The 25616-nt window shown below is 34.9% G+C and overlaps 1 protein-coding gene across 1 annotated transcript in view; it reads left to right on the forward strand.

The window, feature by feature from the left end:
* Positions 1-10372: 10372 nt before the first annotated feature.
* LOC117223567 (uncharacterized) overlaps positions 10373-25616 on the forward strand; it is an 80764-nt gene continuing 65520 nt past the window's right edge. Inside the window, exon 1 of the mRNA XM_033475923.2 lies at positions 10373-12470. Coding sequence (XP_033331814.2) covers positions 12387-12470 — 84 coding nt within the window. The 5' untranslated portion in view covers positions 10373-12386. The remainder of the gene's footprint in view (positions 12471-25616) is intronic.

Raw genomic sequence — 25616 nt, forward strand, 5'->3', positions numbered from 1 at the left:
CCGCGCAGCTATTCAATTATAATCGACGGCTCGCGAATCTGGGCCATGACCCGGTGCCCGGGTCATAATAACCCGAGCGTCGGATTTCCTTCAAATAATAACTGTAACGAACGTACACCGACGGTGTTACGTTAACACGGATCTCACGATACCGTGAAATCGATCGCCGGATCGACGATCCTTCTTTCAAGGCGATTGTTCGACGAATTTGATGATATTTATTCGGATAATTTGTTCGAACGGAGATCGTATTGTTAGTCGAATGAACAATCATTAGAAGGGAATACATTGTTCGAATAAAGATCGGGAAAATTGTTCGAACTATTTGGTCGAGCAGAGAATTATTTAAATGGAACAAATTATTTGAACGGAATGAATTGTTCGAATAGATATCGTAAAAATTATTCGAACTATCTGGTCGAGCAGAGAATTATTTAAAAGGAATAAATTGTTCGAACAGAGATCGTAAAAGTTAATCCAGCGATTTATTCGAGGAAATAATTATTTGAACGGAATAAATTGTTCGAATAGATATCGTAAAAATTATTCGAACAATTTGGTCGAGGAAATAATTATTTAAACGGAATAAATTGGTCGAACAGAGATCGTGAAAATTATTCGAACAAATTGTTCGAATAAACTATTATTTGAAGGGAATAAATTGTTCGAACAGAGATCGTAGGAATTAATCCAACGATTTATTCGAGGAAATAATTATTTGAACGGAATAAATTGTTCGAACAGAGATCGTGAAAATTATTCGAACAATTTGGTCGAGCAGAGAATTATTTAAACGGAATAAATTGGTCGAACAGAGATCGTGAAAATTATTTGAACAAATTGTTCGAATAAACTATTATTTGAACGGAACAAATTGTTCGAACAGAGATCGTGAAAATTATTTGAACAAATTGTTCGAATAAACTATTATTTGAACGGAACAAATTGTTCGAACAGAGATCGTAGGAATTAATCCAGCGATTTTGGGGGGGAAATAATTATTTAAATGGAATAAATTGTTCGAACAGAGATCGTGAAAATTATTCGAACGATTTATTCCTGCAAAGAATTATTTAAACGGAATAAATTGCTCGAACAGAGATCGTAAAAATTATTCGAACCATTTATTCGAATAAACAATCACTTAAACGGAATAAATTGTTCGAATAGATATCGTAAAAATTAATCCAACGATTTATTAGTTTCATTATTCGAACAATTTGTTCGAGCAAATAATTACTTGAGCGGAATAAATTGTTCGAACAGAGTTCGTGAAAATCATTCGAGCAATTTATTCCTCCAGAATTATTTAAAACAAATAAATTGTTCGAACCGACACGATAAACTAATCGCTAGATCGATTTTTTTTAATTCGATCTATTCGTCGAAATTCAACAAAGACAGCTCGAACAACGCCGAGCTCTCGCACGTTTATCCGTGGGAAATAATTTCCCGATAACAGGTGCTCATATTTCCCAGGATTCTGCGGATTTTAATTGAAGGTCCAAGCAAAGTGTTCCTCGGCCATCGGACTTATTTCCGGCAGGAATAATCACGCAACAGGCGGTCGTTTTCGTCCTAGATCCCGCTAAACGATGCGGGCGCGCGCGCGCGCGCTTCGTTCGCGGACATATGTATATACTTATATATACATATACATACATAGATTCGCGAGAGCATATGGCGCGCCAGAAGACTGCAGGAAGTAGGCGACATCGGCGAAATGAGCATTTGCGAAGGAGACTCTTGCCGGCGATGGGCAAAAACGCGTAATTTTTCCGAGATCCGTTACGGAGAACCGTTTATCTCGACGGCAAGATGGCGGCGGGGGCGACGCCGGGCAGAGCGCGGCTTCGCGAATACGATTCACGTTAATTACCCGCAGGGTGATTGCGGGTATTACTTGCGGATGTCCTAAATGCTGCGGTAATTTGAACTTTATCGACTCGAATGAAATTTACGATTATTGGACGTTCCAATAAAATGTACAATTATTGAACACATTCGAATAATACTTGCAATTATTGAATGTTTGAATAAAATTTACGATTATTGAACATTAGAATAGAATTTGTAATTGTTGAATGTTCAAATAAAATTTGTAATTGTCGAATATTTGAATAAAATTTGTAAGCGTTGAATATTCAAATAAAATTTGTAATTGTTGAATATTTGAATAAAATTTGTAATTATTGAATATTCGAATAAAATTTGTAATTGTTGAATATTCAAATAAAATGCACAATTACTGAATATTCAAATAAAATGCACAATTATTGAATATTCAAGTAAAACGTACAATTATTGAATATACAAATAAAATGTACAATTACTGAATATTCAAATAAAATGCACAATTATTGAATATTCAAATAAAATGTATAATTACTGAACATTCAAATAAAATGTACAATTATTGAATATTCAAATAAAATTTGTAATTATTGAATATTCAAATAAAATTTGTAATTACTGAATATTCAAATAAAATGCACAATTATTGAATATTCAAGTAAAACGTACAATTATTGAATATACAAATAAAATGTACAATTACTGAATATTCAAATAAAATGCACAATTATTGAATATTCAAATAAAATGTATAATTACTGAACATTCAAATAAAATGTACAATTATTGAATATTCAAATAAAATTTGTAATTGTTGAATATTTGAATAAAATTTGTAATTATTGAATAATCGAATAAAATTTGTAATTGTTGAATATTCAAATAAAATGCACAATTACTGAATATTCAAATAAAATGCACAATTATTGAATATTCAAGTAAAACGTACAATTATTGAATATACAAATAAAATGTACAATTACTGAATATTCAAATAAAATGCACAATTATTGAATATTCAAATAAAATGTATAATTACTGAACATTCAAATAAAATGTACAATTATTGAATATTCAAATAAAATTTGTAATTATTGAATATTCAAATAAAATTTGTAATTACTGAATATTCAAATAAAATGCACAATTATTGAATATTCAAGTAAAACGTACAATTATTGAATATACAAATAAAATGTACAATTACTGAATATTCAAATAAAATGCACAATTATTGAATATTCAAATAAAATGTATAATTACTGAACATTCAAATAAAATGTACAATTATTGAATATTCAAATAAAATTTGTAATTATTGAATATTCAAATAAAATTTGTAATTACTGAATATTCAAATAAAATGCACAATTATTGAATGTTCAAATAAAATGTATAATTACTGAACATTCAAATAAAATGTACAATTACTGAATATTCAAATAAAATATACAATTACTGAATATTCAAATAAAACGTACAATTACTGAATATTTAAATAAAACGTACAATCATTGAACATTCTAATAAAATTTATAATCGCTGAACATACAAATAAAATCTCTAATTACCGAAAATTCAAATCAAATGTCGAGGTTATGTCAAGGTTGTGTCAAGGTTATGTCAAGGTCACATGTCAAGGTTTCAATTTCTAACCATTCAAATAAAACTTCTAACTATTGTACATTCAAATAAAACATATAAATATAATTCTATTTCACGTTCGTAACATGAAATCTAACATGTGTCTAAAAGAAAAAAAGAAGAAAGGTCTTATTATCTCTGTCAAAGTTCGCCCTCGTTGAGAAAACGCGATAATACCTGCACTTACCCTAGATGCGAGCCTAATTCCTAAGCAGGTAGGAATCAGAGGCCGCCTGGAAGAGGCGTCAACGTCCGCGGGACGGATTGTCCAGCCATGGGAAATTTCGCGGCTGGAAATCCGGCGGCACCGTTAAACAACGGGGAAACAACAATAGCCGGCTCTCGTCGCCGGGGCGGCGATCCGTTTCCATTAAAGGGTCGAATAATAAGCGGCATTAATGCGAAGCGCGGCGGATTACCGGGGCAACGGATAATGATTAGAACGGTTCGCGGAGCTTTTAACGAGCACCCCGCGCGCGGCTGCGAGCATAGTAACCTACACAACAAGCCTGATCGCGCGCCGATAATACAATGAAGACGATCTCCTGGATATCTGGCAGTGATCCCGGCCGGTTACAGTTAGCTCTTGCATTTCATTAACGAAACCAGTCGTCGGTCGCCGCCGTTAACGTGCAACGGCGCAACCGTAATTTAGCGAATTAGCAGAAGAAACGTCGGAACGCGATGGTTTTTAAGAGGAAAACGTTGGGATGGGAAACTTCATCGGACTCTCGATAAAACTGTGCGCCGATTTAACGAGTTATTCTTCGATCTTGTAACAGATTATGGAATTAATTACGTAGGAGAACGGTTAAAATGGGGATCGCTGGCAAATTAGTTTGTTTGCGGTTTGCAATTTGTAATCGAACTTATTCCGGTTACGTAGATTATTCGTTGTTTCTGTTCGATTTGTAATTTTTTGTAAACATTAAGTTAATTAGGAAATTGTGAAATCATATTTCACGGCGGCGAGGCTGATGTAAAGATATTATCGATAATGATAATAATAATAATAATAATATTCCTCGTAGATGTATCTCTTTTATCATAGCAAATGATTCTTCACCGTTACCGTAATTTATTTTATAAAACTGTTATTTGCAGCGTCGCTGTTTCTAACTTGACGCATTTCTCACAAAATTAAGTAGTCACAATTTAAAGTAATATGTCATGAATAATCCATTCTCTCGAACGATTTCGAAAGAAAAAATTTTCTATTTATTTAATAATTTTTCTATTTAACCTTATCGTCTCATTTCTTACATGTTCTATTGTTTTCTATTTATTTAATTTTAATTAATTAATTTATTTATTTATCCTTATATTAATATGTATATATTAATTAAGTATTAATTATAGAATAAATTTTCTATTTATTTAATGATTTTACTATTTATATTTATTGTATCATTTCTTAAATTTTCTATTTATTTAAAGATTTTACCATTTATCTTTTTATCGTATCATTTCTTAAATTTTCTATTATTTTCCATTTATTTAATTTTAATTAATTAATTAATTAATTTATCCTTATATTAATATACATTCATTAATTATTAATTATAGAATAAATTTTCTATTTATTTAATGATTTTACTATTTATATTTATTGTATCATTTCTTAAATTTTCTATTATTTTCCATTTATTTAATTTTAATTAATTAATTAATTAATTTATCCTTATATTAATATACATTAATTAATTATTAATTATAGAATAAATTTTCTATTTATTTAATGATTTTACTATTTATATTTATTGTATCATTTCTTAAATTCTCTATTATTTTCCATTTATTTAATTTTAATTAATTAATTAATTAATTTATCCTTATATTAATATACATTCATTAATTATTAATTATAGAATAAATTTTCTATTTATTTAATGATTTTACTATTTATCTTTATCGTATCATTTCTTAAATTTCCTATTATTTTCTATTTATTTAATTTTAATTAATTCGTTCATTTATCCTTCGATTCCTCAGAATCGACGGAGACAATTTTTATTCCGCATAAAAATCCGCGGTCCAAAAGTCACATTAATTGATTTGTAACTCGATGGAACGATCGATAAAATAAATGCAAACATTCTTCTTCGTCCAAATTCGAGTTTCTTCGGGAATCGATGAGAGACACTGGCGCCGTTGCGATACGTCGCTGACAAAATCATAATTTCACCGATGTAAACATCGATTGCATAAGCGCGCCGCGCAAACGTATCCGCGCGATCCAATTGGAATTTCTAATCCAGGAACGTAACGGATCGAACTCTCTCAGGATCGCGCTTGTGCGGGTCGCGCGCCTTGAAATCACCGAGCTCCCGCGTCTTACTCACGCGTCGAAGTCTCCGGTGGGAGCGGCACGCGGCACGCCGCGTTATCCTTCGCTGCGACGCGGACTGCAACTGCACACCATCGATTCCTCGTTGCGCTTTAATCGGTGGGGCCAATTCTGTCGCATCGTTCCTGTATTCCTTTCAATCGCAGGATCTTTGTACCGGGTGTCGCAAGGTTCGCGAACGAACTTTGCCGGCGCGCTCGAGAGATCGAAATTGTGAAGCATTGTAGAATACTGCGAATTATTGCCAAAAGTATTACAAAGTATTATGAAGTATTAGACTGTATCGCGAATTATTGCGGAGTATTTTGAAGCATTAGGAAGCATTGTGAATTATTGCGATGTGTTGTAAAGCGTTGTAAAGTATTGAGAATTATTGCGGAGGATTGTAAAGTATTGCAAAGCATTTCGAATTATCGCGGAGTATTTTGAAGTATTAGGAAGCATTGCGAATTATTGCGAAGTATTGTGGAGTATTAGGAAGCATTGTGAATAATTGCGAAGTATTGCAAACCATTAGAAAGCATTGTGAATTATTGCGAATTATTGTAAAGCATTGCAAAGCATTGTGAATTATTGTGGAGGATTGTAAAGCATTGCAAAGCATTTCGAATTATTGCGGAGTATTTTGAAGTATTAGAAAGCATTGCGAATTGTTGCGGAGTATTTTGAAGTATTAGGAAGCATTGTGAATTATTGCGGAGTATTTTGAAGTATAGGAAGCATTATGGATAATTACGAAGCATTGTAAACTATTAGAAAGCATTGTGAATTATTGCGAAGTATTGTGGAGTATTAGAAAGCATTGTGAATTATTGCGAAGTATTGTGGAGTATTAGAAAGCATTGTGAATAATTGCGAAGTATTGTAAAGCATTGCAAAGCATTTCGAATTATTGCGGAGTATTTTGAAGTATTAGGAAGCATTGCGAATTATTGCGAAGTATTGTGAAGTATTAAGAAGCATTATGAATTATTGCGGAGTATTTTGAAGTATTAAGAAGCATTGTAAATTATTGCGAAATATTGCAAAGCACTGTAAAGCATTGTGAATTATTGCGAAGTATTGTAAAGCATTGCAAAGCATTGTGAATTATTGGGGAGGATTGCAAAGCATTGCAAAGCACTTCGAATTATTGCGGAGTATTTTGAAGTATTAGGAAGCATTGTGAATTATTACGAATTATTTTGAAGTATGAGGAAGCATTGCAAATTATTACGAAGCATTGTAAACTATTAGAAAGCATTGTGAATTATTGCGAAGTATTGTGGAGTATTAGAAAGCATTGTGAATAATTGCGAAGTATTGTAAAGTATTGCAAAACATTGTGAATTATTGCGGAGGATTGTAAAGCATTGCAAAGCATTGTGAATTATTGGGGAGGATTGCAAAGCATTGCAAAGCACTTCGAATTATTGCGGAGTATTTTGAAGTATTAGGAAGCATTGTGAATTATTACGAATTATTTTGAAGTATGAGGAAGCATTGCAAATTATTACGAAGCATTGTAAACTATTAGAAAGCATTGTGAATTATTGCGAAGTATTGTGGAGTATTAGAAAGCATTGTGAATAATTGCGAAGTATTGTAAAGTATTGCAAAACATTGTGAATTATTGCGGAGGATTGTAAAGCATTGCAAAGCATTTCGAATTATTGCGGAGTATTTTGAAGTATTAGGAAGCATTGCGAATTATTGCGAAGTATTGTGAAGTATTAAGAAGCATTATGAATTATTGCGGAGTATTTTGAAGTATTAAGAAGCATTGTGAATTATTGCGAAATATTGTAAAGCACTGTAAAGCATTGTGAATTATTTCGAAGTATTGTAAAGCATTGCAAAGCATTGTGAATTATTGGGGAGGATTGCAAAGCATTGCAAAGCATTTCGAATTATTGCGGAGTATTTTGAAGTATTAGAAAGCATTGCGAATTGTTGCGGAGTATTTTGAAGTATTAGGAAGCATTGTGAATTATTGCGGAGTATTTTGAAGTATAGGAAGCATTATGGATAATTACGAAGCATTGTAAACTATTAGAAAGCATTGTGAATTATTGCGAAGTATTGTGGAGTATTAGAAAGCATTGTGAATTATTGCGAAGTATTGTGGAGTATTAGAAAGCATTGTGAATAATTGCGAAGTATTGTAAAGCATTGCAAAGCATTTCGAATTATTGCGGAGTATTTTGAAGTATTAGGAAGCATTGCGAATTATTGCGAAGTATTGTGAAGTATTAAGAAGCATTATGAATTATTGCGGAGTATTTTGAAGTATTAAGAAGCATTGTGAATTATTGCGAAATATTGCAAAGCACTGTAAAGCATTGTGAATTATTGCGAAGTATTGTAAAGCATTGCAAAGCATTGTGAATTATTGGGGAGGATTGCAAAGCATTGCAAAGCACTTCGAATTATTGCGGAGTATTTTGAAGTATTAGGAAGCATTGTGAATTATTACGAATTATTTTGAAGTATGAGGAACCATTGCGAATTATTACGAAGTATTTTGAAGTATTAGGAAGCATTGTGAATTATTGCGAAGTATTTTGAAGTATTAAGAAGCATTGTGAATTATTGCGAAATATTGTAAAGCACTGTAAAGCATTGTGAATTATTGCGAAGTATTGTAAAGCATTGCAAAGCATTGTGAATTATTGGGGAGCATTGCAAAGCATTGCAAAGCACTTCGAATTATTGCGGAGTATTTTGAAGTATTAGGAAGCATTGCAAATTATTGCGAAGTATTTTGAAGTATTAGGAAGCATTGTGAATTATTTCGAAGTATTGTGAAGTATTAAGAAGCATTGTGAATTATTGGGAAATATTGTAAAGCACTGTAAAGCATTGTGAATTATTTCGAAGTATTGTAAAGCATTGCAAAGCATTGTGAATTATTGCGAAGTATTGTAAAGCATTGCAGAGCATTGCGAATTATTGCAAAGTATTTTGAAGTATTAGGAAGCATTGTGAATTATTACGAATTATTTTGAAGTATGAGGAAGCATTGCGAATAATTGCAAAGTATTGTAAACTGTAAGAAAGCATTGTGTCATTGTGTGAAAATCACGTTTGTTCTCAAATATCTCGCTACCGAACTAGAACAACGACGCAACCGAGCGGCGGAACTTGAAAAATCGTAAGCTCTCGGTGGAACCGAGGCGACCGGATACCGATCGGAGGTGATTTTTTCGTGGCTAATCAGCCGATTCCCATCGCGCGGACCGTTCGCAAAGGAATCGGAACAAATTGGTTCCCGGAGCGTGAGGATCGCCGTGTCGCGACAAGGTAGCCCGAAGCGGCCCGAGGGCGGGTGTACGTGCGAGGGTCGAGAGCAGAGGGACGAAGAAAAATATCGAAAGAAAACATTTTTCAATTATAATTATACTTCTGGACACTAATTTAGGCTCTATACGAATCTCGACGAATCTGTGAACAATTTTAACCCTTTGCACTCGAAGCCGTTTTAACTGTAAATTAAAAATAATTTTTCTGACTTATAATATCTCCATTTTTATATGACTCGTACAACTCGTACAACTATTGACAGCTTTTAAACCTAAACTTTGTTAATATAAAAATGATCTTAGAACGTGATTTAGCAATTCTAACGGTGCTTCAGAGTCACCAATCGAGTGCAAAGTGCATTTTATGCGTGTGAAATCGAGTCTCGCGGTGACTCGTACAACTCGTACAACTATTGACAGTTTTTTAAACTTAAACTTTGTTAATATAAAAATTATCTTAGAACGTGATTTAGCAATTCTAGCAGTGCCTCAGAGTCACCAATCGATTGCTAAGGATTAATTACTCGCCAGAAACTAGATACAGCAAATTCTCCCTAATTTTCCTTCAGCTTGCAAACAAAAATCTAGAATTTAGAAAGAGGAGACACGATTATACGAGCCTTGTGCCTCGTTATACTAATCATCGACAATCGGCAACTATAAAAACGAGCCCCAATAATCGCGTCTCCTCTCTCCAAATTCTTAATTTCTGTTCACAAGCTGAAGAAAAATCCGGCAAAAATTCAGTCAAATAACAATATTTATATCCCGGGTCGAAACGGACCCGAGTCCCGCCTTCCAAGCGTTAATAACACAGGCACGCCTGTTTCCATCGCCGAGTTGCAAGATCCAGCGAAACCTAAATTCCAGAATCCTCCGATCGCGCGCGCGCGCTCGAGAGATCGTCGAACCGCGACGTTAAAAAACGCGCGGACGCGATCGCGTCGAGCGACATTTTTCATAACAATTCCCGGTCAACAACGATCTATCGTTTCAGCGGCCGGCGATCGGCGCGTTGCAACAGCGGCGTTTCTTTTTTTTTGTCGAAGTTTCGCGGCGCGGCGATTCCCACGAGGAAGAGACGCGGCCGGCGAAAAAAGTAAAGTGGCGTGAAGCAAAGCCGGCCGACAAAGCTGCGGGCCTCGGCCGCAGAAGAAACCCGAACGAACGAGCGGCAAAGAGCGTCGTCGGGTTAGCCCGAACACGAACGGAAAGGATGAAGATGAAGAACGGCGGTGCGTGAAGATCTCCTGCTGTCAGTCGGTGGTGAACCGTCCCGGTGGAAGGACGTGGTCGCCGGTTGGTTTCTGCTCCGCTCCGAGCCGCTTCGCCTCGCTTCGCTTCGCGTTCTCGCCGAGCCGTGTTCTCTCTCTCTCTCTCTCTCTCTCTCTCTCGTTTTCCGCGAGCGCCAACCGAACGGAAACGCTCTCGTCGTCAGCCTCTCTGTCATCGCTGGCGAGCATCTTCCACGATATCTCTCGGAACCGCGCGAAGAAAGTGTCTCGAAACGGGAATCGCGAGAAGAGTTTCTCTGTCGGATATCGACGTTGCTTCCACGCCGAAGATGACGGACTGGGATCGGGATTGACAGAGCCGATGCGAGAGGACGTTGACACCTGGACCGAAGAGAGCCCGAGAAGAAGCCCGAGAAGCCCGAGCAGTGCCAGAGTGAGTAGAGGAGAGCCCGGGGAGCTAGAGGAGACCGGAAAGATCCAGGAAGAATCCCGAGGAGCCTGTTGAGAGTTCGAAGAGAGTTCGAAGAGAGTTCAAAGAGAGTTCGAAGAGAGTTCGAGAAGCTTGAGGAGAGCTTGAGGAGCCCGAACAAAGCCTGAGGGACTCGAGGAGCCCGAAAAGAGCCCGAAGAGAGCTCGAGGAGCCCGAAGAGGGCTCGAGGAAGCTCGAAAAGAGCTTGAAGAGAGCCCGAGAAGCCCGAAGAGGTCCCGCGGAGCCCGAGGAAAGTTCGAAGAAAGCCCGAAGAGCACGAAGGAAGCTTGAAGAGTGTCTGAGAAGCCTGAAAAGCCCAAAAAGAGTCCGAAGGAAGCTCGAAGAGCCTAAAGAAAGCTTGAAAAGTGCCTAAGGAGCCTGAAGAGTGCCCGAGGAGCTTAAAAGAAGCTTAAGAAGCCCGAAGAGCCCGGAAAGGGCCCGAAAAGAGCCCGAAGAGCTTTAAAAAAGGTTGAAGAAAGCCCGAAGAGAGCCCGAAGAGAGCCTGAAAAGAGCCCGAGGAAAGCCGTAGAAAGCCCGAAGTGCCCGAAGAAAGCCCGAGGAGTCCGAAAAAAGCTTGAAAAGTGCCTAAGGAGCCCAAAGAGAGCCAGAGGAGCCCAAAGAGCCCGAAAAGCCTTAAAAGAGCTCGAAGAGCCTTAGAAAAGCCCGAAGATAGCCCGAAGATAGCCTTAAAAGCCCGAAGAAAGCCCGAGAAGTTCGAAATAAGCTTGAAAAGTGCCTAAGGAGCCCGAAGAGTCTTAAAAGAGCCCGAAAAAGCCCGAAGAGCCCGAGAAGAGCCCGAAGAGTGCCCGAGGAGGCCGAAAAGGGTCCCTCGGAAAGTGTCAACAGCGGCGAATCGGGCAAGGAAAGTGACTATGACCGTGGAGCGGCGGTCGGCTCCGATTCCGAAGCATTTAAAACTGGTCTGAGAAGAGCGACTGGGACTGGTCTTTTTGTGGGTCAGCCGCGTTAAATGCTGCGAAACGAGGAATGCCCGTCGCGTATGAATATATTCGGTGGTGCGATTAACGGGACCGTTCCGGCCGCTGAAATATTGAGCGCTGCTGCTAGCCGTGACCTTGGCCACCGGCGACATGAAAACGTAATAGCGAGCGGAGGCGCGCCGCGACCGCGGATCCGCGACACTGCCGGCGGAGTTTCGATCCCCGAGCTGCTCGTTCTTCCGTTATTGTCGTCTTCTCTGGCACCACCGAACCGACGATCACGGTTCTCACGTTAGAGTTTTCACGGTTTCCCGCGAGCACGAAAAGAACTATCGGAACACGGGCTCCCGGAACGAACGGTTCGGACGGTTCCCGGTTCCGTTTACTTTGGGCCATTTTAACAAAGTCGGTTCGTTTTGCTTCGGTTCGATCGTTCCGCGCGATCGTCTTTTCTCGCCGAAGGCCGAAGGATAAACGGAGGATTTTCGCCGAGGGGAAGAGCTGGACGATGATCGAGGCCCGGACCGGCTGAGATTCGACCGAGAGCTCTTCGCATAGGAATACTACTTCCGAGGGAAGAAGATCGTGATCGGGGACGAATCATCGCAGGGAATCATGGCTTCCATGTGCGGCAGCACGAAAAGTTATCCGGCGTTGAACACCGGCAGCTATTACCGGCCAGGTGCTTACCCGTATCAGGTAGGTGTGATACAAGTCTGTTTTCGAAAGGTTTTCGTTTCTCGGTTGGATCGTGGATAAGTTGGTTTTTACGTGGCTGCACGGTAGCGCGAATTTTTTAGAGAGCGAGGATCGTAATAATAAGAATAATGGTATTTATTTGATCAAGGGGAGCAAATATCTGCGTGGCAATAGTATGATATTAAGTCGCACAAGGAGCGAATTGAAAGAAATAAAGGGAAAAGAAAGGAGAATGATCGGCGAACAGTTTTTCCTTATTATATATATATATTAAAGTGCTAACAATAAAGGAAGAATCGATGACTCCTCTATTTATATAATAATAGGTAATAATATTCGGCAATAATATTCTGAAATAATATTCGGTAAATATATTATATATCGCAAATATATTCTAAAATAATATTCGGTAAATATGTTATATATCGTAAATATATTCTGAAATAATATTCGGTAAATATGTTATATATCGTAAATATATTCTAAAATAATATTCGGTAAATATATTATATATCGCAAATATATTCTGAAATAATATTCGGTAAATATGTTATATATCGTAAATATATTCTGAAATAATATTCGGTAAATATATTATATATCGCAAATATATTCTGAAATAATATTCGGTAAATATATTATATATCGTAAATATATTCTGAAATAATATTCGGTAAATATATTTCGAAATAATATTCGGTAAATATATTATATATCGTAAATATATTCTGAAATAATATTCGGTCAATATATTTCGTAAATATATATTTTATAAATATATATTGTAAATATATTCTGAATATAATACTCACAATAATATATAATACATAATTATTAATATATAATATTAATAAAATATAATATTCTGAAACAGTATTCGATAATAAAATAATATATATATGCTACAGCGAACGAGGTTGTAGAACGAATTAGTTCAGAATAGAATATGTGCTCATTGTATCAGGCTTGAAAATCTGAAATTGTTCTGGAAAAAGAACGGGAATTAAGAGATTGTTCAGCTTTGAGGCGACGACACCGAAAGCAGACTTTCAAAGAAGTCTTCGAAGAAGACTCTTTAGAAGACTTTATTATGTTAATCACGACTGCAGAACGTGCACGTTTCACGCATAATTGCCGCAGTACGATAGCACGAACTTGCCGTCTTGCTGCTGAGACGGTAACAGATAAAACATCAAAATTCGATATTTATTTTAAGTAAAATTCAATTTTTATTTCAAGAAAAATTCGATAGTTATTTCAAGTAAAATTCGATATTTATTTTAAGTAAAATTCAATTTCTATTTTAAGAAAAATTCGATAGTTATTTCAAGTAAAATTCGATATTTATTTTAAGTAAAATTCAATTTCTATTTTAAGAAAAATTCGATAGTTATTTCAAGTAAAATTCGATATGTATTTTAAGTACAATTGAATTTTTATTTCGAGTAAAATTCAATTTTTATTTCAAGTAAAATTCGATATTTACCTTAAGTAAAGTTAAATTCTTATTTTGAGTAAACTTCGATATTTATTTTAAGTAAAATTCGATATTCATTTTAAGTAAAATTGAATTTCTATTTCGAGTAAAATTCAATTTTTATTTCAAGTAAAATTCGATATTTACCTTAAGTAAAGTTGAATTCTTATTTTGAGTAAACTTCGACATTTATTTTAAGTAAAATTCGATATTCATTTTAAGTAAAATTGAATTTTTATTTCGAGTAAAATTCAATTTTTATTTCAAGAAAAATTCGATAGTTATTTCAAGTAAAATTCGATATGTATTTTAAGTACAATTGAATTTTTATTTCGAGTAAAATTCAATTTTCATTTCAAGTAAAATTCGATATTTACCTTAAGTAAAGTTGAATTCTTATTTTGAGTAAACTTCGATATTTATTTTAAGTAAAATTCGATATTCATTTTAAGTAAAATTGAATTTTTATTTCAAGTGAAATTCAATTTTTATTTCAAGAAAAATTCGATATTCATGTCAAGTAAAATTGAATTTTTATTGTGAGTAAAATTCGAAATCTATTTCAAGTAAAATTCAAAATTCATATTTGAAGTAAAATTCAATTCTTATTCGAAGTAACCGTAAAAGCAAAAAATCAGAAACCAATAATTTCGACTAGTACGATAATTCTGCTGTTAAACGCTGCACAGATTAAAAAAACGTTCCAGTTCTACGCGACGAAATACAACAATGCATATTAATAAAAGCTAATCAGAAATAACGCGTCTCGAGCGAACGATTCGCTCGTTACGTAATCACGGGGGCGAAGAAGCTGTCCGAAGCTGTCCGATCGGTCGGTTAAGCGATTCGCTCGCGTCGAGAATCCACGGAAAGATTATTGCACTCGTTATGTTGTTCCGCAGTCCGGATATTCGGACGCTTACGCTTCGACTCCGTTATGATCTGTAACCGGAAATCATTTTGACGTGGTCGGCGGCGAACGCATTAATGCTTTACGAACAAGGCACGCCGTTGAATATATTGAGGGAAAACCCGTTTTATGGCCGACACGCACGACACCGGCAAAATAACATGAATAATGGAGGGATCAATTGTCTAGCCGGCCGCTTTGGAACATCTTCCGAAGAAAATTCTAACGTCGGAATACTAATTCGTGCGGATACGAACGGCGTAATCGATGCTCCAGCGATGCTAATCGAATATTCATTCGCGATAACGTGAAAATTATTATTTATATTTATTCGGAATCTTTTAGTCTTGTTTCGAGGAAAATTCTATTTTCAAGGTTATATTACATTCGATTGATCTTTTAGGTGACTTCAGAACGTAGTTTTAACATTATTATTTATATTTATTTATATTTATTATTATTATTATCTTAGTCTTATTTCAAGGAAAATTCAATTTTTATTTAATAATTACATTCGATTAATTTTTTAAGTGACGTCAGAGCGTAGTTTTAACATTGTTATTTATATTCATTACTATTTATATTTATTATTATTATTATCTTATTCTTATTTCAAGGAGAATTCAATTTTCAAGGTTAAATTACATTCGATTAATTTTTTAGGTGACGCTAGAGCGTAGTTTTAACATTATTATTTATATTTATTATTATTATCATCTTAGTCTTATTTCAAGGAAAATTCTATTTTTACTTTAAATTTAATTCAATTAATTTTAATTATATTTTAGGTGAAACCAGAGAGGGTAGTTTTAAAGTTATTATTTATATTTATTCAGGATCTTGGTCTTATTTCAAGGAAAATTCAATTTTTATTTAACAATTACATTCGATCAATTTTTTAGGTGACACCAGAGCGTAGTTTCAAAATTATTATTTATATTTATATTTATTATTATTATTATTATTATTATCTTAGTCTTATTTCAAGGAAAATTCTATTTTTATTTAAAAATTAAATTCAATTAATTTTAATTATATTTTAGGTGAAACCAGAGAGGGTAGTTTTAAAATTATTATTTATATTTATTCATAGCCTTATTCTTATTTCAGGGAAAATTCAATATTTCCTTTAAATAAAATTCAATTAATTCTCAGATGAAGCCGATGCAGCTTCAATAATTATTATTTATATTTATTCACAGACAATTTCGTGTTTCTCTGTATACAGATCTTTCCAAATTACAGTGATATCACGTGACATCCGGGCAGACATTTATAGTACACTATTTTATAAAATAATGGGAGAAATCGTTATCTCATTTTAGATATTTTATTTATTGGAACGCTTCGTAAAATTAGCTAGAAATCGAATTCTAAAAGCCTCCAATTTCCAACTTTTACCATTTCGTTCTAAAAAAGGGCGCAATCGCGTCGGTCGCGCGCGCGCGCGCGCGTTCTTCGTCGAGCCGCGCGGACGCGGTATATTTACGATTGCAAAACTATTTTGTAAAACCGTGGACGAGGGAATGCAGGAGAGACATGCAGGAAGTTGTAAACAACGCTTATCTGCGCAAAGAGATTCAACGATTTATTGAACATCGGAATCCACCACGGAGTCGAAGTTTATACGTTTCAGCGGAACGGGGCGACCGCGCGGCGACGAGCTCGAAACGCATCTTCTGGCCCGTTAACGAACACGCAAGCGTGTTATTTCGTGATTTATGAAATCCCGATGCGTCACGATATCACTTCTGGTTTCTGTTTGGCGAGAGGAAAATATTGCCGGACGACGCTGGCAAAATAAGCAGTCGTGAAAACGTCGAACCACGACCGACACGTTCGATTGAAAAACAGAAGCCGCAGCGTCCTCGCGCTTCCATCCCCTATGATTTATCCCTTATTAATTCCGAGCGAGCATGCGGAGATCGTCGGAGCTTAAATCACGGCGATCGCCGTTCCTGGGACTCTATCAAGCAACATTATCCTCGGCTTAATATTATTAAGTGCCCACGTCAGGTTTGCACGCTTCATTATCCATTGTACGGGCATACTTGCGTCGTGTACTATGTTGCGGTTATCGGATATTCTTCTTTTTTACGACAGGCAATCCCTTGCGAAGATTTGCGACAATATAAACTGAAGAGATTTTTAATCTCTTAATTGTATTATATTTGTGTGCCGTGCTTTTTTTTTTATTTTATATTTTATATTTTTATTTTATACGAACGGATTCAATTATGAAATATTTTTGAAGGCTGTGGTACAAATGTTTATTATTAGTACAAGTAAAGAGATTAATATTTCTTTTAGATATGATTCATTTTTGATTTTTGTTTCGAGTAAAATTCAATTTTTTGGTTTCGAGTTATATTCGATTTTTCTTTCGAGGGAAATTCAATTTTTGGTTTAAGTCAAATTCAGTGTTCATTTTGAGCGAAATTCAATAGTTATTTTGAGTAAGATTCGATATTTATTCGAAACAAAATTCAATTTTTTTGGATCAAGTTAAATTCAATATTTATTTCGAGTAAAAACTCAATTTTTTGGTTTAAGTTAAATTCAATATTTATTTTAAATGAGATTCAATATTTATTTTTGAGTCAAATTCAATATTTATTCGAAACAAGATTCAGTTTTTTTGGTTCAAGTTAAATTCAATATTTATTTTAAATGAGATTCAATATTTATTTTTGAGTCAAATTCAATATTTATTCGAAACAAGATTCAATTTTTTTGGATCAAATTAAATTCAATATTTATTTCGAGTAAAAACTCAATTTTTTGGTTTAAGTTAAATTCAATATTTATTTTAAATGAGATTCAATATTTATTTTTGAGTCAAATTCAATATTTATTCGAAACAAGATTCAATTTTTTTGGATCAAGTTAAATTCAATATTTATTTCGAGTAAAAACTCAATTTTTTGGTTTAAGTTAAATTCAATATTTATTTTAAATGAGATTCAATATTTATTTTTGAGTCAAATTCAATGTTTATTCGAAACAAGATTCAATTTTTTTGGTTCAAGTTAAATTCAATATTTATTCGAAACAAGATTCAATTTTTTTGGTTCAAGTTAAATTCAATATTTATTTTAAGTAAAAATTCAATTTCTTGGTTTAAGTTAAATTCAATATTTATCTCAAGTAAAATTCAATTTTTATTTTAAATGCCATTCAATATTTATTTCGAGTCAAATTCAATATTTATCTGAAACAAAATTCAATTTTTTAGTTTAAGTTATTCAATCGTTATTTTAAATAAAACTCAATATATTTTTCACTACAGCCTCCAAAAATACTTCTAGACGATTCATAATTGAATTTTGTTTCAAATAAACATCGAATTTTACTCAAAAGAAATATTGAATTTTCTTTAAAATAAAAATTGAATCTTACTTGAAATAAATATTGAATCTTACTCAAAATAAATATTGAATTCCACTCAAAATAAATACTGAATTTAACTTATACCAAAAATTGAATTTCCCTCGAAACAAATATCGAATATAACTCGAAACCAAACAATTGAATTTTATTCGAAATAAAAATCGAAATTGAATCGTATCTAAAAGAAATATTAATCTTTACTTGTACAAGTAATAAACATTTGTACCACAGCCTTCAAAAATACTTCTAGACACTTCATAATTGAATTTTATTTCAAATAAGTATCGAATTCTAGTCAAAATAAATATTAAATTTCCTTTAAAATAAAAATTCAATCTTACTTGAAATAAATATCGAATCTTACTCAAAATAAATATTGAATTCCACTCAAAATAAATACTGAATTTAACTTAAACCAAAAATTGAATTTCCCTCGAAACAAATATCGAATATAACTCGAAACCAAACAATTGAATTTTATTCGAAATAAAAATCGAAATTGATTCGTATCTAAAAGTAATATTAATCTTTACTTGTACAAGTAATAAACATTTGTACCACAGCCTTCACAAATATTTCTAGACGCTCCATAATTGAATTTTGTTTCAAATAAATATCGAATTTTACTCAAAATAAATACTGAATTTAACTTATACCAAAAATTGAATTTCCCTCGAAACAAATATCGAATATAACTCGAAACCAAAAAATTGAATTTTATTCGAAATAAAAATCGAAATTGAATCGTATTTAAAAGAAATATTAATCTTTACTTGTACAAGTAATAAACATTTGTACCACAGCCTTCAAAAATACTTCTAGACGTTTCATAATTGAATTTTATTTCAAATAAGTATCGAATTCTAGTCAAAATAAATATTCAATTTCCTTTAAAATAAAAATTGAATCTTACTTGAAATAAATATCGAATCTTACTCAAAATAAATATTGAATTCCACTCAAAATAAATACTGAATTTAACTTAAACCAAAAATTGAATTTCCCTCGAAACAAATATCGAATATAACTCGAAACCAAAAAATTGAATTTTATTCGAAATAAAAATCGAAATTGATTCGTATCTAAAAGTAATATTAATCTTTACTTGTACAAGTAATAAACATTTGTACCACAGCCTTCAAAAATATTTCTAGACGCTCCATAATTGAATTTTGTTTCAAATAAATATCGAATTTTACTCAAAATAAATACTGAATTTAACTTATACCAAAAATTGAATTTCCCTCGAAACAAATATCGAATATAACTCGAAACCAAACAATTGAATTTTATTCGAAATAAAAATCGAAATTGAATCGTATCTAAAAGAAATATTAATCTTTACTTGTACAAGTAATAAACATTTGTACCACAGCCTTCAAAAATACTTCTAGACACTTCATAATTGAATTTTATTTCAAATAAGTATCGAATTCTAGTCAAAATAAATATTGAATTTCCTTTAAAATAAAAATTCAATCTTACTTGAAATAAATATAATCGAATTGTGATATCAAGTAAGAATTCAATTAATTTTCACGCGAAACCAACGCGGTTCGTAAAGAAGTATTATTATCGCAGCAATTACGTTCCGTTACGTTCTTGTAAATCGCATCGGCGCCGCAAAGATTGCGGTGTATTTCTCTCTGAAATTAGCCGGCGCGAATGTATATAAGGCGCAGATACAAGATAAGGCGGCGGTTCGACAAGATCGACATGCCCGTCGACAATGAGAGTGACGAGTAACGGGACCGCGCTCGTTCCCACTCGCCTTTTTCCGCGAAGCTTGTTAAAGTTTTCTCGATTCCGTATACTCCACTTCGAGTCTCTCCCGTTATTAGACGGACGGACGAGGCTGCGCACAATGGCGAGCACGGTGAACGGCGAACAACGAAAGTGAGAAAATACGAGGGAAAACTTCCCGCGAGATAAGCGACGATTTACATTGATAACGCATCTCGCGGGTAGAGGGGTGGGGGGAGCGGCGAGAACGCGTTTCAGTGGCGGACGAAGGTCTGCCGGCAGAAGAAAAAGCCGAGAGAGAGAGAGAGAGAGAGAGAGAGAACAATATCGCGTTAACGCCGATTGTGATAGCAAATGATCTGAGAAAAAAAAACCGCTTCGTTCGAAGTCGTCTCGTATAGGAAATAGAACGCGTGGGTCCTCGCCGGGACTTGTTCCGTGCGTTTCGATATGGAAACGTGGATTCGGACAATGTTTAGACATTTCGAAACTTTAGAAATTCTTTTCCTTTTTTTGACTCCGGATTTTTGTTGATTTTAGACTCTAAAAATTTGTTGACTCCGGATTTTTACAGAATTTAAACTCTGGATAATTTTTTCACTTCAGATTTTTGTTGATTCTAGACTGTAGAAATTTTTTCACTTCAGATTTTTGTTGATTTTAGATCCCAGAAATTGTTTTACTTCAGATTTTTGTGAACTTTACAGTCTAGACATTTTCTGACCTCAGATTTTTGTAGACATCAGATTTTTCTAAATTTAAGACTTATTAAATTTTTAGATTATATTTAGATGATTTTATGTTCTTAGATTACGTTTAAATATTTTTCAATATTAGTTATTAATTACAGTAAATACAGTAAATATTATTTAATTATATTTATTTAATTGTTATTTAAATATAGTAAATATTAGTTATTAATTAAAGTAAATACAGTAAATATTATTTAATTATATTTATTTAATTGTTATTTAAATATAGTAAATATTAGTTATTAATTAAAGTAAATACAGTAAATATTATTTAATTATATTTATTTAATTATTATTCAAATACAGTAAATATTAATTATTAATTAAAGTAAATATAGTAAATATTAGTTATTAATTAAAGTAAATACGGTAAATATTATTTAAATATATTAAATAAGAGAAATATATAAATTATTTAAATTATAAATATATAAATATAATATATAAATATATAAGAAATATATAAATTATCTAAATATAGTAAATACATTAGTTATTAATTATTATTATTATTACGATTATAATAGACGTCCTTAGATCACGTTTAAATATTTTTAGATCGCGTTCAGACGTTTCTAGATCACATTCGTACGTTTCCCGAGAACCCAGAAATCGCTGAGCAAATTTTTCATTCGGTTTCTATACATGTATAGCGAAGAACTACTGCGAAAACACGCAGGCGGAATTCGCCGCGCGTGTCTCGATTTCCCAATAAAATTATACAATCGAGGACCGTGTCCCGTGAGTCGTCGGGCGACCATGAATTCCGCCGTCTCGGTGGTCCAAGGTAGCGCAGGGGCCGCATCATTTCTTTCGATATACGTAATTAAATGCGTCGCCGTCTCCGCGGCATAAAACAATATGAAACGGTGGGACCACACGGGCACCGAGCGAGGCGGCCGCGTCGCGGAAACCTTGGCCTTGTCTTGCATGAAAGCGTTACATAAGTTCGCCTCGCTCGGCATCGCGTGAAGATGACGATCCGCCATTCTTCGGCTTTCTTCTGCCTCTCCTTCTCTCTCTCCTTCTCTTTCCATATGGTTCTCTCTCTCTCTCTCTCTCTATCTCTCTCTCTCTCTCTGTTTCTCGGTTTCTCTCTCGCTCTTTGTTTCTCGTTCTCTCTTTCTCTCTCTCGCTCTTTCTTTCTCTGTTTCTCATTCTCTCTTTTTCTCTCCCTTTTTCTTTGGTTCTCTTTCTCCCTGGTTCTCTTTTTCTCTGGTTCTCGTTTTCTCTCTCTCTCTCTCTCTCTCTGTGGTTCCCTTTCTCTCTCCTTCTTTCTATTTGGTTCTCTTTTTCTCTTTTCCTCTTTCATTCTCTTTTTTTCTTTCTCTTTGGTTCTCTTTGTTTCTCTCTTTCTCTTTGGTTCACTTTCTATATGGTTCTCTTCTTCTCTCTTTCTCTTTAATTCTCTCTTTTTCTTCCTCTGTGGTTCCCTCTCTCTCTCTCTCTCTCTCTCTCTCTCTATCTTTCTCTTCGGTTCACTTTCTCTCTCTCTCTCTCTCTCTCTATCTTTCTCTTCGGTTCACTTTCTCTCTCTCTCTCTCTCTCTCTCTATCTTTCTCTTCGGTTCACTTTCTCTCTCTCTCTCTCTCTCTTTCTATTTGGTTATATTTTCTCTCCTTCTCTTTGATTCTCTTTTTTTCTTTCTCTGTGGTTCCCTTTCTCTCTCTCTCTCTCTTTCTCTTTAGTTCACTTTCTCTCCCTCTTTCTATTTGGTTCTCCTTTTCTCTCTTTCTCTTTGATTCTCTTTTCCTCTTTCTCTTTGGTTCTCTTTGTCTCTCCTTCTCGCTTTGGTTCACTTTCTATTTGATTCTCTTTGTCTCTCCTTTTCTTTTTGGTTCCCCTTCTCTCTCTCTCTCTTTATCTTTGGCTCTCTTTCTCTCTCTCTATTTCTGTTTCTCTTGCGCTTTCTTTCACTTTCTGTTTCTCTCTCTCTCTCTCTCTCTATTTCTTTCTGTTTCCATTTCTCTCTTTCTTTCTGTTTCTATTTCTCCCTTTCTTTCTGTTTCTATTTCTCTCTTTCTTTCTGTTTCTATTTCTCCCTTCCTTTCTGTTTCTATTTCTCTCTTCCTTTCTGTTTCTATTTTTCTCTTTCTTTCTGTTTCTCTTCTTCTCTCTCTCTCTTTCTCTCTCTCTCTTTCTGTTTCTATTTCTCTCTTCCTTTCTATTTTTCTCTTTCTTTGTGTTTCTTTTCTCCCTTTCTTTCTGTTCCTTTTTCTCTGTCTCTTTCTTTCACTCTTTCTTTCTGTATCTCCTTCTGTCTCTTTCTTTCTGTTCCTTTTTCTCTGTCTCTTTCTTTCTCTCTTCCTTTCTGTTTCTATTTTTCTCTTTCTTTCTGTTTCTTTTTCTCTGTCTCTACTCCTTTCAGAAAAAGAGAGATAGAGGAAGTTACAGAAAGAAAGAGAGAAAGAAGGAGAAACACAAAGGGGAAGAGACAGAGGAAAAGAAACAGAAAGAAAGAGAGGGAAATAGAAACAGGAAGAAAGAGAGGGAAATAGAAACCGAAAGAAAGAGAGAGAAATAGCGACAGAAAGAAATCCTCATTCTCTCCGTTTCTCTTTCTCTCTCTCTCTCTTTCTCTTTGTTCCCCGTTCTCTCACATTCTGCCCCTGTCTCCGTCATTGTCTCTCTCTCTCTCTCTCTCTCTCTCTCTCTCTCTCTCTCTCTCTGCGTCTCTCTCGCGACAGTCCCGGGTCCTTCCCTCGCCACTTCGATCCCTTATCCGCTATCCCACGTCTTCCCCGTCGTGATTCTATGGGACCTTAAAACAGGAATACGCCCGGGCTTAGGAGAACGTAAAAGGTCGAGGGACGGCTATTCTAGCCGAGCAGGAGGAAGAAGATATGCGGACGCTCGCGTTCGGAACGTTATTCCGTATTATCCGTCGCGCCGCTCCTCGTCGAATATAATATTTCACGATTCATTGAAAAGAAGAAGCGGCGATCTCCTCTCTCTCTCTCTCTCTCTCTCTCTCTCTCTCTCTCTCTCTCCCGCTTCGTATGCTGCTGGCACAGAGCGCCGATAATCGTCGAACAAAATTCATATGTATGTACCTCGAACAACGACGAAAGCTGAAATTTTTACCGGTGTCTTTATGCGCGTCGTCGTATAATAAATAGACGTATTAACGTACGAATTTTCCGATACCATTACATTTTTCCCTGTTGTAAGAAAGAAAACTCTTTCGTTGTCGAAAAAGAAATATCGACGAGATAAAAAGTCGTCGAGGTGATTCAATTAATAATTTGTAATACGATAATTGAATTGAATTGAATTAATAATTTGTAATATAATGATTGGATTGAATTCAATTAGTAATTTGTAATATAATAATTTAATTGAATTCAATTAATAATTTGGAATATAATAAACGAATTGCATTCAATTATCAATTTGTAATAGAATAATTGAATTGAATTCAATTAGTAATTTGTAGTATAATAATCGAATTGAATTCGATTCATAATTTGTAATATAATAATTGAATTGAATTCAGTTAGTAATTTGTAATATAATAATTGGATTGAATTCAATTAGTAATTTGTAATATAATAATTGGATTGAATTCAATTAGTAATTTGTAATATAATAATTGAATTGAATTCAGTTTATAATTTGTAATATAATAATTAAATTGAATTCAATTATCAATTTGTAATAGAATAATTGAATTGAATTCAATTAATAATTTGTACTATAATAATTGAATTGAATTATATAATATTATAATTGAATTAAATTTGCTTAAATTATATGATATAATAATTGAATTAAATTCTCACTTGAACTATATAATATAATAATTGAATAAAATTCTCTTGAACCATATGATATAATAATTGAATTAAATTCACTCTTGAACCATATAATATAACAATCGAATAAAAACAAATTGCACTATACAACAAATATACAATTTAATCGATTCGAGGTCAGCGTAAGAAAACGCCACAGAAACGCGCGTACATCAACGATCGTATCCGAAGAAAATACGACCGGCGTTCGGTGTTTCCGGCTGGACGGGGCCGCCTCGAGTATCAGGAAAAATCATCGTGAAGAAAAGATCGCGATCGATGTCGGATAATGGGACCGCTTATCCGCGGTAAGTCGCGGAACGGCGGATAAAGATCCGCGAGGCTAAAGCGAGAAATTAACGCGCGTCAGCGGCGAACAGCCGCGCGGAGCCCGGCAATGAGTAACATAGCGATCGGCGCAATGAGAATCGGTCGTTACCATGAAATGGCCGCCTCGCGTTCCTAGTTGCGCGCAATAAATACATGGCTCTCAATTTCGAAGCACGCTTTGTTCGTTGCTGCGGCGGCGGTTCGCCGGCACGGCACGGTGTTCCGTTAAAATCGCTCGCTGCGGCCGCGGCTGCGGAGGAACAGGGCGGGCAGGGAGCAACCGTGCGCAATTAAAATCTGTAATGCAATTAAGCGTTCCCTCCCCACCCAGCACCCTCCTCTTCCTCCGCAGCCGCCTCCTCAGCCTTCTCGTCCGCCTTCGACTCTGACTCTCTGACTTAACCCCCTCTAAGTATCCGGATGAGCCGCGTTGTTTCTGCGTGTCATCCCGGTCAAAGACATGCGAGCACCTCACCTTGCGATGTCCATTGACCCCCTACAGGAACAGATGCTCTATTGTTCCAGCGTGCTCTAGCGTGCTCCTCGCTTATGATTTGCGCGCCGCGGTTCACCGAAAGAGTCGCGCTCTCCCCGTGTCGTCGCCGTCGCTCTGTTCTATGCGCAACTTGGCGGAAACGGGCGATAACGAGGGCTTGCGTAACTTTATTTATTGAAGTGAATTTTCGCGAACTTATAGCGTCCCGTCGCGCAGAATTTAGGAAAACCGCGGCAACTCGCGAGACCGAGACG

Source organism: Megalopta genalis, chromosome 2, assembly GCF_051020955.1.
Source record: "Megalopta genalis isolate 19385.01 chromosome 2, iyMegGena1_principal, whole genome shotgun sequence".
NCBI lineage: Eukaryota > Metazoa > Arthropoda > Insecta > Hymenoptera > Halictidae > Megalopta > Megalopta genalis.